Source organism: Plodia interpunctella, chromosome 14, assembly GCF_027563975.2.
Source record: "Plodia interpunctella isolate USDA-ARS_2022_Savannah chromosome 14, ilPloInte3.2, whole genome shotgun sequence".
Lineage (NCBI taxonomy): Eukaryota > Metazoa > Arthropoda > Insecta > Lepidoptera > Pyralidae > Plodia > Plodia interpunctella.
This window is the reverse complement of record NC_071307.1, coordinates 8369953-8384972: the sequence shown is the minus strand read 5'-3', so window position 1 is coordinate 8384972 and position 15020 is coordinate 8369953. Positions and strand designations below refer to the sequence as shown.

The window sequence follows — 15020 nt, the reverse complement described above, 5'->3', positions numbered from 1 at the left end:
AAACTTTAATAAACTTATAATCGTTTAGATTCATCAATTTTTCCTTTCAGTTAAAGTGACAATTGGTGTTGCGATCGATAGTCGACTATCTTCTTCCACAGCAACAATTCATCATCAGTATTGCATTTTTCAGAAGTTCTGTCCCGTTTCTATTGGTGTATATCAATAGAAGTGAATAGTAAGACGAAGAAGGTATTTAAGATGAGAACACAAATCGTTCTGTAATCAACCGACAAAAACATCGAAAAAAATTTTGGCCAGTGACATTGTAATGGCTATTACTCAAAGAGTAATAGCCATTACAATAGTAAGTAATAGCCAAATTAAGCTTATGATATAGTAAATAGATGAATGTGTAGTAGAATGATTAGCGACGCGCGACGACTAAGAAACAATATCCGATTATGGTCTTAAATGATAATGCTAAATTGCCTTCGTGTTATACTCCAGTCAGATGGCATTGTTAGGGTCACGGGAAAGCGATGGATAAGAATGGCACAGGAAGGAATTGGCGCGAAAAAAGGAAGACAACCCAGCAGTAGGTTGATGTAGGTTAAAATGATGACGTTACGAAGAAGAAAATAGTTCCTTATTTGATTTACTTAACGCCAGAAAAAAAGTGAATCTACATATCAAAGCTGCTCTTCCACGTCCTCATTGATTTGTGTCATCATACGACAAATTAATTTACATTGCTTGCAAAAACCTGTAATTACTTGTAATAGGCGCGATTTGGTATGAGCTGGCTATGAAAGCGAAACGAATGAGGGATGACCTAAAATTGGTTTGCGTTGTCTCCTCCATCGTGAAGATTTTAGAAACTTTTTGCTGTCTTAACATCTTGTTTACGTAGATCGATATGTTATTTATATATTTACTCATCCTGAAGAGATTTTACGCACTATGGTCCAAGTCTAATGTCCCAAAAAGGACCACTTCATGTACACGCAAGGGTCAGGTCATAAAACCACAGTTGCCACTTTTTCTTCGTGCCTGAAGTCCGCTGTCCTACAGTTTCTTCTCTACTTCGCACGGTCTTCAATATCTTTAGTAGTCATGTACGTATATCCTTCTTGAAACCGTCAGTCTTGGGCGGGAGCAGCATGGCCAGACATTTGTTTTCTACGTAACCTGCCAGTTTACGCCAGATGTGGCCGTACCAGCGCAGACGACGCTCCTGGAATTTATCTTATCATAATGTAGCGATTTTGCGACAGCCTTCATGTTCGTAACAAGAAGGCCGTCGCGAATGTGCGAGTTCCTTACACTCAATAAAAAAAATCCAATACTAGTCAGACATCATGACGTTTCTTCCAGATGTCATAGTCGTGAAATAATGTATGCACAAATGATTGATGATGCACTCGTGACTATCGTTAACGCATACCTAGGTTTTACTGTCTATAATAACACTACATTTCGTCTCCAATAATAATATTGCTCGAATTTCTCATTGTTTAACTTTCATGATAATCTATTTTGCTAGCATAGTTAACGTCTTCATAGAAGCTGGACACTTTAAAATGTTTATGCTAAGACTTTAGTAAATTTTTCTTTTAAAATGCTTGTTTACCATTCGACCCGCTTTGTGACTTTATTTTTAGTAGTTTTCAGTTATCGTAATCCTTCAAAATTGTAATGTTTATTTACATAACCACGTGGAACACATGGAAATCAGAGAAAGAGAGAGTTATAGCAAACTTTTCATTAAACATAGAAAGAGATGACAGGATTACGGGATAGGTATGTTTTAAGTAACCCATCTTTAAGTCATTCTAAGTTGAAATTAATATTATAGATTTTCTTTTGTGTTAATTTAATAATAAAATAAATTCCTATCAATAGAAATCGTCAGTGGTCTATCACTTGGTGCTGTATTGCTTTGCCGCTTCTGTCGCCCATCTAGGACGCTGGGTACATCACTTCACTACTATTCACTACGTCACATGCGGACGAAGAAACAACTCTGACTACCGCAATGTCTATTAATATACGATCACCGGATGATTAAACAACATGTAAGTAAGTTAACAGTTAGTTCTACTATGACACTTATCAACTGGCTGTGTCCAGGGATGAATACTGGGAAATTCGGGAATACAGACCACCTACTGATGACCAATAAATTAATATATAAATCTATTGTAGCCTATATTCGTTTTTGTTTTTGGATAGGATTTTGGATAGGAAACAGTAGGATTTTCCGACACAACCATAATTTGCTTAATAGAAAGTCCTAACAATGTATCTTTATTAACACTTTATAGTGAATGAAATAAATGGATCTTTTTTAATTAACAATGAAAATAAATTATAAAGCTTTGAAAGAAATTATAATAAGTATATTTTTAACCGAAGCTGTGGCGAATGGTGTAATGGTTATTACGCCCGCCAGTGAGCCAGGTCCCAGGTTGAGATCCCATTCATGCCACGCGACTTTGTATATCAATCTGACTCATGAGTAGTAGTTTTCATAGACCACCACTTGCTTCCGGTGAAGGAATAAATCGTGAGGAAACCTGCACTCTAGTTAATAATTTATCATCTAGTGTGTGAAATGGAGAAGACAATGGCAAAACACTCCATTAATATTGCCAAGAAAGTCGTTATGTGTGCTACATTTAATTTAATGACCCCCAGCCATGAGGAATACTAATGAAGTTTTTAAGTATAATTTAAATATAACGTGAATCGCCACCCCGAAGAAGATCGACATAAGTATGTCTTTACTGCAATGAACCTATCAGACATTTGCCTGATAGGTTAGAGAGGAAAGAGTGCATTCAAACTTCAGGACCAAACCTTCAATCTCCTCCGCTTGAATAAAAAGAGAAGAAATAAAAGAAAATAGGGAATTATCAGAACTATATTACCAACATTTTCACACAAGCGTGGGACATTGCGTTGGGCGCCTCTTTTTGGCGGGAACTCCATAACCACAACAGCAGAAACGTCACTGCTATCCACCACATGTCAAAAGTTCACAGATAATCACGGAATCAAAAACATATTTCGTTTTATAATTTGAATTTAGAACTCGACTATCGCGTTGATTACACACAGAGCTGTCAAGGAAAACATTTTATTTTCTATTTTTTAAATTCATAACTCGATTCGTGTTCAAGCAAAACAGAAGTAAGAAACAATAGAATAAATGGAATCGAATAGAATCAATGTTTGCATTGATGCTGTATGCGTGTATGTGAAAGCACAAGAACATAAGTAATGCTCAGCATTCGTGTGGTCGCTGTTGTCTCGATGGAAAATGTAACAGTGAAATGGTAGTGAGAATTTTCATACACTTTTTGTGAGGAAATGGTTGGGAATGTATGCTATTATTTTAATTACGTGTAGAAATTGTTATAGGTAAATAAGTGTTCTATGTTCAATTATGTTTTAAGGTCATTTGTAATATAGTTTGTGGGCATGCCCAAATAAATTATTGGCAAAATAGTTTTAATAAGTCATGAAAAGTACGTATGAACATCATAATTATAGTTTTCATTATACATATAATAATGCCTATGATTACTTTACATTAAATAAGTTAAAGTTCCAGTGAACTTGCCCTTTAAAGGTTAATGTTTAACAATGATAATGATAACCATATGTTACAGTTAAACTAGTTAATCTTAGCAAATAGTCGTAACCGTTAGGTAACAAATGCCGGACCCGTCAGATAACTATTCATCTCGCTTTCACACCACTTTTACTTTTCGTCGTCTAGTTTTGTTTATTTTTAGTGGAACACGGACATGTGTAGTGTAGTTATTGCTGGACAGACAACTGTCAAAAATGCTGCATCCGATTTATGTTATACTAAATGTTGCCCGGGCCTTCGCTCCCGTGGGAATTTTATACTATAGTATATTCTATATTTTATCTCAAAATTCCCACGAGAGCGAACTATACTACACTATACTAGAATACTACACTATACTAGACTATACTATAGTCTATATACACTATAGCAATTTTGGAAAATGTACCTTTTTAATGGTGAAAGAATTTTTGTAATCGGTTTGGTAGTTTCAGAGATTTTCCGCCACAAACATACAAACTCACAAACTCTTACCTCTTTATAATTTAGTATAGAGTATTAGAATATCTTATGATTTTTATGTGCATTATTTATACTAATAAGGTAAATATTGTTTGTGTGATGAAACAATATTTTCCGAAACTGCTTTCTTTATTGTTCATCCCACAGGTTTTCAGGTGGATAAGTTCTCTTATGTTGAGTGATTTTGGACAAATAACCAACGTCAAAAGACGGCAATAATGGCCGAATTATAAATTCGAGCTCCACACTATAGCAGGACTCAGGCAAATGCCGAAGTCAATGAATGACATTGCGTAGTTTCTATGCGTGCTTTTATTAACCGCAATGAAAAACCAGCAATGGAATATTAGTTCGCCAAAGTTCGGCAAACTGTTCGTCGAGTATATAGCTGTCATATTTATGTAACCACACTAAACCCATCTATCGTGCTACCGCAACAATCACTGCACTACCATTGTTACAAGCAATTTGCTATTGTTCGCGCATGCGCGAGGCCGTAGTTGCCGATAGTTTCCGCTTGGAGGCGTTAGCTTACGTAGCTATTACTAGATTAACTTTTTCCCGCAACTTCACCCACGTGAATTGCTCTGCGAAAGCGGAACAAACATGATTTTCAAACAAATTTTCACCCCCTCATTATTGTCATTTGGGGGTTGATTTTTGAAAAAACAGTAGCCCATGTTTGATTGTGTTTATTTAACTATATGCGTACCGAATTTCATCTAAATCGGTCTAGCGGTTTATCTGTGAAAACGGAACAGATAGACAGACAGAATTTCGCATTTATGCATGCTATTTTCATTTCAAACATGTTTAATAAAACTATATAAAGATCTTTGCTACTTGAGGCAAAAGAAAGGACGGCCATTATGGCATCGGGTTTCGACGGAGTGAGAACTAGTAATTCATAAATATAGAACACATATCGGGCAAGACCAGTTCGCTTGAAAGTGCCGATGTCCTGCCTCTCTGCCACACACGGCGCTTTCTGTAAGGCTCTATTTACATGTGTATACAATACAATACAGACATTATTTATTGCCAATTATCATTTTAATATTATTTATTGTAAAAGTGATAATTATACGGAAAGATAAAAAGAACATTATAGAACACAACACAGATACATTTAAGAAAAGTGTTACGGCTAAACCCCAATAAAATTTAATATTCCAAAACCTGATAATGTATTTATTAAAATACTAGCCGATGCCCGCGACTTCGTTCGCGTGGACACTTTGACTTCAGTTGCGTTTTTCTGGTTAAAGTTGTCTTTCACTTAACTGGTGCAACGCACCTTTAATGAGCAAGTAACTTAACGTTCAATTGAAAGTTACAATCTGTCAGTGAGATACTATTTAGTTAACGAGCTTGTTTTCTTGGTTAACGTATGACATCCTCTCACGGGTAACACTGTATTATATTATAATGCTGTAAAAAAAATAAAATTTAACTTTTCAGAGTCCTGATTAGCAGACTACGCTCTTGTTTTATAAAATAATAACAAATAAAAAACCGCGACAATACAAGAGTCAGTATGTCACGAAGTGGGTCAAATCACAACGCAAGAAAGTCATTTTTTGTCGCAATTAGAGTCATTACCTGCTGTCTCCGACACATAACGACGTCTATTATAATTCCATTCAATGTGAATTCGTCAGATATTTTTATATCACTCTGAATTCATCAATCACATTCATCATATACTCGACGGATAACATCGCGGGGCCTCGCTCCCGTGGGAATATCGAAATAAAATGTGTACGTAGCCTTACTACCCTAGTAGTATGTACCCTATGTTACTCTAGAATAATGTGTCTTCCTACTGGTGACAATATTGTGGATGTCGGTTGAATAACTCCTCAACCGAATACCTCCTATCCTTCAATTAACAAACTTTATAATAATAGTATTATTATTATTATAAAGTGGAAGTTTGTACAGGCAGTACCTACGTTTAAAAAATTATGAATAAATAAATATATTAGGACAAATCACACAGATTGAGCTAGCCCCAAAATAAGTTCGAGACTTGTGTTACGGGATACTAACTCAACGATACTATATTTTATAACAAATACATATATAGATAAACATCCAAGACCCGGGCCAATCAGAAAAAGATCATTTTCCATCATGACCCGACCGGGGATCGAACCCGGGACCTCTCGGTTCAGAGGGAAGCACTTTACCACTTCGCCACCGAGGTCGTCAAATTATGGCTAATTTAAAAAAAATCTACTTTTTCTTTCTACTTATATAAGTCCCACTGCTGGGCAAAATCCCTCAACTTCTTCCACGCATTACTCGTTCCTCCATCTTTCCTATTTTTATCTTATGTCTAAAAAATACATAAATATAAATTTATGGATTTTATTTGACCTGAATTCATTTAAATTGTGTTTAACATGAACAAATGTTCCCGTCTATTTCCATTCCATTCGCATATTGCACAAATTAGAAGCCATTTTTCTCCACGCTCGGTAACTTTATGACTGTACAAACGATAAAACTTACTCATTAACACAGTAACCTTTCATTCGTACGTAAATCTTTTTAAAGTTATGTATCCACCGAGCAGTTTGCCTACTCTTCTTTATTTATAATTCTCTCTCTATCTCTAACATCTGAGCGTTTTCGTGTGTCTTCCTCAGCTTCCGTTGGCAGACCATTACACGAATATCATTCTCGACGACATCAAGCTAGCAGCTTCTGCCAGAGCCTAACTTCTGGTATTTATGACACTTCACAATAATTTAGTTTAGTTAGCTAGTTTCAATAGTGTAACATATTTTCCTGAGTTTCCTGTGAATACTGACAAATTTTGTGGAAAGGGATGGAAATATGTGACAGGAAACCGGAGTATTACTGATATCACAATATAAATTCTTCAACGATCGTCCAAAATAATCGAATATTTAATCGTAATAACACTCGAAATAGCGATTGAAAACTAATATTGTCCTTTTAATTAGTTTAGATGAATGCATAAATCATTGCATAAAACATTTTGTTAATTTCATAATGTAAAGTGGAGATCTTTTCCCAGCAATGAACACCTATAAAATGAGCTATTAAAGAAAATATTTTCCAATCCAAGTAAGCAACTGTAGAACTATTATATATACATTTTTCCATAGGATTTTTAAATATTTTTAGCCGACTGAAAACATTGTACAGTTAAGCTGTATTTCGAGTTATTTAAAAGACTGTTAGAGTTATATTCACACAGTAATGATATCTTCAGATAAAAATATCGAATTAACTTTACTTTTCAGAATATTTTACGATGATTTAAATATAAAGCCGTTCTGCGCTTACAATAAAATTATTACAAACAATATAACTATTTTGCAATATAAATAATTAATTGTTTTGTCCCACATGCGCAGTGACTTTCAATATAACATATATTTTGAAATTATATTAATTAACTTTGTGAACACTGATTGGACCTAATTTAAATATGATGCATCAAATTGTTGGATCGTTAGCAAAATATATATAAGTTAGTATTTCTCAAGAAAATATGTAATAGAATATGTAAAATAAATGCAAATCGCTACAAACATTATAAAACAATTACTGGTCTGTATATACAACACATCAAACTGCCCACTAACATTATAATTTTATTATGCGTAAGTTCGAATCTACTGGATGGATTTCGAAGAAATTTGGTACGTGCATAGAAAATTTCCCGTAAGGATAACACACAGGATACTTTTTATCCTACTCGATACTCCTCCTATCCTCGAATTCTCGAATACGGAGCCCCAGGGCGCAACTAGTATATGATTAAAAAAAACCTTTTCTAATTACAATAAATACCAAAATATATTTTTTTAATTCCTGTCCATCATTGTGTTCATCCGCGCATCAAACCTAACTTCATCTTAAACTTAACATGCATTTGCAAATTGTGACGGATTTATTTCTATACATTGATTTAACGAAGCTTGTGACTGATATTTTTTAGTATTTTTTTTTTTGTAATTAACAAGTCTGATCTAAATAAGTAGATAAAAAATCTCATTTGACTAGATTTTCACAGTATTGTCGAAGTTCTAACATAACGCCTACCAGTTTCATCCTGATATGCATCTATAAATTCCACGCAGATGAAGTCGCGGCATATATACCACCCAATTTTCATTACAAATCGTGTATTGTCATGAGTTTTGCGTGCATTCCAGTAAAAACAAACAATTGTAATGCATATTATTTGTTTGTTGGATAATTTTATAAACAAACATGCGTAATCGTGCTCACATATTGCTGGTTTTAATTGAGTTTAAATGGTTTTACGTTTAAATAACTTGTAGACCAGGTATAAGCTGAAATTCATCGTATTGTAATGATTGTTTTTTATCGGTTTGTTTGTTACCTTTTCAACATCTATATACTCAACCAATCTTCTTGAAATTTTGCATACATGTAGTTTATAGCGGAGAAGGATCGGGTATCTTCCATCCCGGAAAAATAACGCCGGAGAAGCCGCGGGCAAAAGCTAGTAACAAAATAAGTAATTACGTTGAAAAAATGAGTGATACTACGAGAAATCGATTACGACCACTATATCAAAGAGAAATAATTTAATTACCGATGATATACGTATGTATATCACGAGATCAAAGTTCAGTTTCACTTGCACTGATTGCAGTGTCATCCATCTTGTCAATGTTTATCTGTAGTTTCTAACGCGTAAATTAACTTTCGCGGTAAGTTGCCATCTTTGGCATTAAGCAGGGATTAGGCTCTTATGATTTATATACTTGTTCAGTGTCGTTAAAACATAGATATATTGTAAATTATATGTTTGGCGAATAGTTAAGAGTATCCAGTGCCTTGATGTTCTTCCAGAAATAATTATCATTATACAGTTTATGGTCATATAATACCGTAGAGATTTATAATATATACTCGAGTATTTATAAGACCCATATATGTCGTTTAATGTCTCTGAAAAAAAGGCTGCGGTTATGTTCTTCACCTGTTATGTTCTAAGCGATATATCATGCAAAATTGAAAAAAGAATTTTGTATACTTGATAGAAATCACAAAATGGGTCTTGACAGACGGACAGACAGATTACTAAAAATAAAATATAACTTTTGTTGATATAAGTCATTAGCGTAAATATGAATGTGACTATGTGTATTTTTTATGAACATCCAAACATTAACTTTAACTTATTTATGTATAATATTATAGGAAGGATGTAAAGTACTTGAATAGGAAGTAGAATTAGATATTCTTCCATTATATTACGCGCATTCTACAACAAAGAAAACTATACTTATTCTTTGACGGACAAATTTGATGTCTTGTTCTGTATAATTGTTACATCATATGCATTACAATTTACAATACTACAACACCCAACCGTTACAATAATAGAAAGCCTATTGGTATTTATTGTATAAAATTACATGGTGTTTATATTATACAACGCTTAAAGATTCTGAATGGCTAAATAGGCGAGTTTTTATTTTTTTATCTATGTTAACAGGTTTGGGCTACCCTTATATATATTTTTGTAAAGATATTGTCATTATTTAATACGTATATTTTTTTTAATTAACGTTTTATTACACACGTGTTGTATTATAGTTATGGCGCGTATGGCTCGGTGGCGCAGTGGTAAAGTTCTTGCCACTGAACCGAGAGGTCCCGGGTTCGATCCCCGGTCGGGTCATGATGGAAAACGATCTTTTTCTAATTGGCCCGGGTCTTGGAAGTTTATCTATATATGTATTTGTTATAAAATATAGTATCGTTGAGTTAGTATCCCATAACACAAGTCTCGAACTTATTACTTTGGGGCTAGCTCAATCTGTGTGATTTGTCATAATATATTTATTTATTTATTATTTATTTATGGAAACTTAGAAAATTAGGATTTGTTAAAAGCGTGTAAAAATAAATTATTATTTACTAGCGACCCGCCTCGGCTTCGCAAGAGTGCAATATCATGCACGTTATATACATATAAACCTTCCTCTCGAATTACTCTATCTATTAAAAAAAACCGCACAAAAACCCATTGCGTTTTAAAGATATAAGCATACATAAGGAAAGACAGCGGGAAGCTACTTTGTTTTGTACTATGTGATAGTGAAAACGAACAACCTACCAGACTAATATTATAAATGCGAAAGTTTTAATTATATTGTATAGAATCCGTCCCGTATGTAGTTTTTATGTGACAGATGCGACAAGGGACTTCTTTTTTATATATGTAAATTAATTTTAAAGATTTATTTTAGGCGCATAGAGAATGTAGGGTCATAAAACTTTCGAATTTGATTAAATTTCTCTGCAATAATCCAGTTGGAAGGCTATGATTTAAAACAACCAGACTTGTATGTTTACAAACAAACTGTAATTATGTGTGGCCAATTTCATAGTTAATTATAACACTGGGTTTTAACGTCTTTATATGTTTTTACTTGTATACCAGTAGCTTTACTATTATATTATAAGATCAAAATAGAAATTGATAATAATATTTTTACTTGAGTTTGTAAATATTATATACTATACTATATATACTGCACTAACCTATAGGTTAGTGCAGTAGTAAATTGCGTGTTACCAATATTTTTATTACGAAAGGGTCAATAGATTTTGATTACAGTCTAAAATTTGAAAAATGAAAAAGAAATATTTACTCGTGATTAACTTATAATATTAATAACACAAAGATATTATGAAAACTAACTTGATCTTTTACTATTATTAATTATTTACTTCGCAGGCAAACTATATAGCTATGTTGTGCGTCTTGTACACATCTGAGTAGGGGCCCCCTATCATTACACCCCCCTCCTTTAAAATTAATATAATATAGATAATACGTCGTCTTCAGCTACGCCCCTAAGTATTCGCAGCTAATGCAGTTTTTTTTTAATACCATCACTCTATGACCTACCTAAACAAATCTAATTTGGCTTGTGCGCTGCGCGTGCACCTGTATCGGTTGGTATCTGGAGCGTAGTGTGTTTGTGCGCGGGGTAATTACTCGGAAACCGTTTTAAATTATATAAATATTATATTAACGGTATTTACGAACGGTTGTGCTAGGCTGTGCGATATTATATTTGTAAACTACTATGTTGAATTTAAAAAAAAATACCACCTGAAAAAGTTCATAATCATAATAATCAAAATCATTTATTTCAAATTCAAATTCAAATCATTTATTCAGAAATTAGACCTTCACAGGCACTTTTTCTCGTCAATTTTTATATTTGTAGTTATTTCTCACAAGCTACAAACTACTGGCATTTCGAACGACCACTGCTGAGAAGAAATGCCGAAAGAAACCCATTTGAACAGTGTTGGTCCCTATCGTGCCAGATCGGCTTACCATTATTGTTTCTTACAATGTTTATTTTTCTAATAATATATAAAAGTACATAATGTACATAGTCAAAAGGTATATCAAAACAAGTTATGATTGTGATTCAAGTGCTGATTATAATATATATATATCGATGTGAAACACAATTAACTTACATAAAAATATATGAGAAACGAGATGACCAGTTCCCACTGGCAGTATTTCGTAAATAGTATTCGTAAATATATGTACGTATGTATAATGTACATACAGAGCAGAGGCCCAGTGTTCTCACTTCTCACTGTAGAATCAATTCGAAGCGAGACTCAGCGAACCAATCACATTGCAGTGTCATTGTCGTTGCGTCACAATGTCGTACTGTGATTGGTTAACTGCGTCTCACTTCGAATCGACTCGAGGGGTAGAAGTGAGATATGTATTATTTTCTTACTTAATATATAAAATAGGGTATCCTACCCAAAATAATTAATTTAAAGATTCTTCATTAAACAATTGCTGAATCGACCTAAAAAATAAAAGCATTACCTACTAATGAACAGGAATAATTAAAAAGAACAATTTAATTAATTTCATTACGCATATCGCAATCACTAACCTTGATAAAGCGAGTTTCCGTTAAAAGTTAAAATTAACCTCGATTTAGTTGCAGTCGGACCATCATACGCGGATTAGCACGTGTCACAGAGGAGCTGCTGCTACAGAGGCCAGCTTCCTTCGTTCTCACGCAATAAACATTCCGAAAAATACATCTTTCGTATTGTCTATCTCTCTCTCGTCTTCCCGCGTTGCCGGTTTCATTTCGCAGCCATCACGCCACGAAGCCCAGAGTCAACATAAATAAACCTATCAATTTTGAGGTTATAATAATTTCAAGTATTGCTTTAACGATAATTTCAGATGAATAATGATATAAAAGCAAACTGTGTCGACATAATAGAGTAAAATTAGTTTTTTGTTTTTTATTTTTATTTATGTATACAACATAACAGTGTATATATTAAACTTACAAATAGGAATCTAACTAGCACTTTTTTTGTGGGATGAAAGGATGGACTCCATTTAAATTTATAGCCGGTGAAGCATGTGGGATTCAGTTTTATTTTTATAACCACATTGAAATGTAAATCTTAATAAAAAAAACTCATGTCTTTGCAAATAATTCTATTTGTCTGTTATTTTTACTTCCAGAGCATAGTAATTTACATACGTATTAATATAAAAAAACCTTTAAGATCTCTCAAACAACAAGAAATCTAAAATTCAACATCCGCCAATCAAGAAATCAAAAAATTTTACGTTCAGAAAATAATCTCTTCACGTGCGTGTTAACTATCTATATATATAAAACTCTTGCGTTAATGGGTGACTGACTGACAGACAACGCACAGCCGAAAGTACTGGATGTAGAACGGTGAAATTTGGTGTGTAGGTTCCTAGGACATTGTAGGGGAGCACAAAGAAGGGATTTCCTGAAACTCCAACGGGAAACGGATTTTTACTCACATGCGAAGTTGTGGGCAAAAGCTAGCGTCTCTATATAGGAGTCATCTGCACACCTCCGATTGTGGCGACCACTTGCCCAACTGACCGATGAAAGTGGTGTACAATTTGCATCTTTCCATTTTAATTCTAAGATCATTGACTAAATGTTCAACTAGGCATTTTTTGTTCAATAGACTATCATCTATACGTAACGTACCTAACTTTTTAAAGCCAATTGTGCGCTAATTAATGTTATAAACACAGGTACAGATTATGATTTTTGTTTATATATAAAAAGGTTAATAACATAACCAGATATATACAAATAAACTTATCTACCTACCTAGATATTCGTAATATACAATAATAACACTTTTTGGACAGCTTGTCTAGAAACAATTACTGAACAGTACTCGACAGCAAGTTATGTCTGTTGTATAAAAGTTCTGTTAAATAATTATTATAGTCTGTATTTCGTATTTTTGTTCTTATAGCTGCAACAGAAAGTGTAGTTATAATTTATTTTATGCTACAAATAAATATATTTCTACTACAAATAAATATGTTTCTACTACAAATAAATATTCTATTCTACAGAAATACATAATCACCGTTTATTTCAATTGTCTAACTATCACGGTTCATAATATATCCTGGTGACTGACAGACAGACAGACCCTGTACCCTGAAAGTTATTTATTAGTAAACGATATAATAATAATTAATCAGTAAAATGATAATAAGTATAATCGTAAAACAAAATTATTTTCATCTTAACGTAATGGTAATAAGTCACAATTTTATTTTTTATCATAAAACAGATTAAGGAAGCAACCAGTGAAGACTTTCACTATCCTAATCGCTATACTAAATGATTAATTGTACTATTATACAACATCAAAGTGTCAATTAATATGACCAGTTTTATGATAGTTACGTAAAATTGCAATTAAATTTCAATTTTCAAACATAACCCTTACCGACGTAATCAGTTCAATCGAATATGAGTAGATAAGTACCATATTTATAAGATATTTAAAATACGTTAAAAGTTTATAATGATCTACATAGAATGTTATTATAAAATGTGTTCTTGTAAGCTTCAAAATCAAGTGAGGTGTGAGATTAAGAAGATTTGAAATGACTTCGAGATCATTGTAAACATCGTAAAAGATCTCAAAAGTTTTACGCTTGAGTTTACGTTAAAATTATGTATAGTCACAGTTAAAACTGCAGAAAGTCTACCATTACTAAAATTACTTAAACAAAAGGATGAAAAGTAATTTTGTCAATTTAATTTTAGAGGAGCGACGCCTTTCTTGGTTCATATGTATGTTTGATCCTTTACAGAGATATAAATTCGATCGAATCTCGATCAAGATATCAATTCGATGTAGTTCAAAAATAAAATTACCCTTTTAATACCCATTAATTCTAGAAATTGCTTCAGGTTTCAGTCGCTATAAATATATAGTTGCGTCATTATCTTTATTGATACCATTTACAGTGGTGGCATAATCTACGAATCAACTTGGGGCGAAAATATTTTTTTGTATGTAAGTATGTATGTATGTTTGTAACCCGATTACTTTCGAACCGTTTTCTGATTTTGATGAAATTTAAAAGGTATCTTATCTTTAAAAGGTAGGATCGGTCAATGGAATTTTTAAGTTCGTTGGTCATCATAATCGGGTAAGTAAGTCGTTCTTGAAATATTCACAATTTTGTAAAAACTCATCAAAATTGATTGTGTTCGCGAGGTCGAAGTTGGTGGCGAACAATTAGCAATCTAAAAACAAAACGAGCGCAAAGGAGAACTTATCACAAACGAAATTTCTTTAATTCAACCCTTGAGTATACACAGCTTTAGACATTAACTGACATATTTTTTTACAGTAATTAAAAGTGCAAATTGCTTATTTAAAATCAGACAGGTAGAAGTTGAGGAAAATTACAACTACACATATAATATATACATAAGGGTAGGCGGATGAAGCGGATGATGATTATTGGTAATTGGAAAAGTATGTCAAAGTCGTACAATAAGATTTCGCTACAAAATAAATCGAGAGAAAAGCCTATTATATGTTACACTTTGAGATGTACGCG

At 33.2% G+C, this 15020-nt stretch overlaps 1 protein-coding gene across 4 annotated transcripts in view; it reads right to left on the bottom strand.

Annotated features, from left to right (window-relative positions):
- The window catches only part of f (forked), a 108633-nt gene that overhangs the window by 78295 nt on the left and 15318 nt on the right, over positions 1 to 15020 (bottom strand). The window contains exon 1 of one of the 4 annotated variants that reach the window (XM_053755204.2): positions 2878 to 3063. The exons of the other annotated variants lie outside the window; for them this stretch is intronic. Coding sequence (XP_053611179.1) covers positions 2878 to 2972 — 95 coding nt within the window. The 5' untranslated portion in view covers positions 2973 to 3063. Of the gene's footprint in view, positions 1 to 2877; positions 3064 to 15020 lie in introns of those variants that run through there. 4 annotated transcript variants of the gene reach the window in all.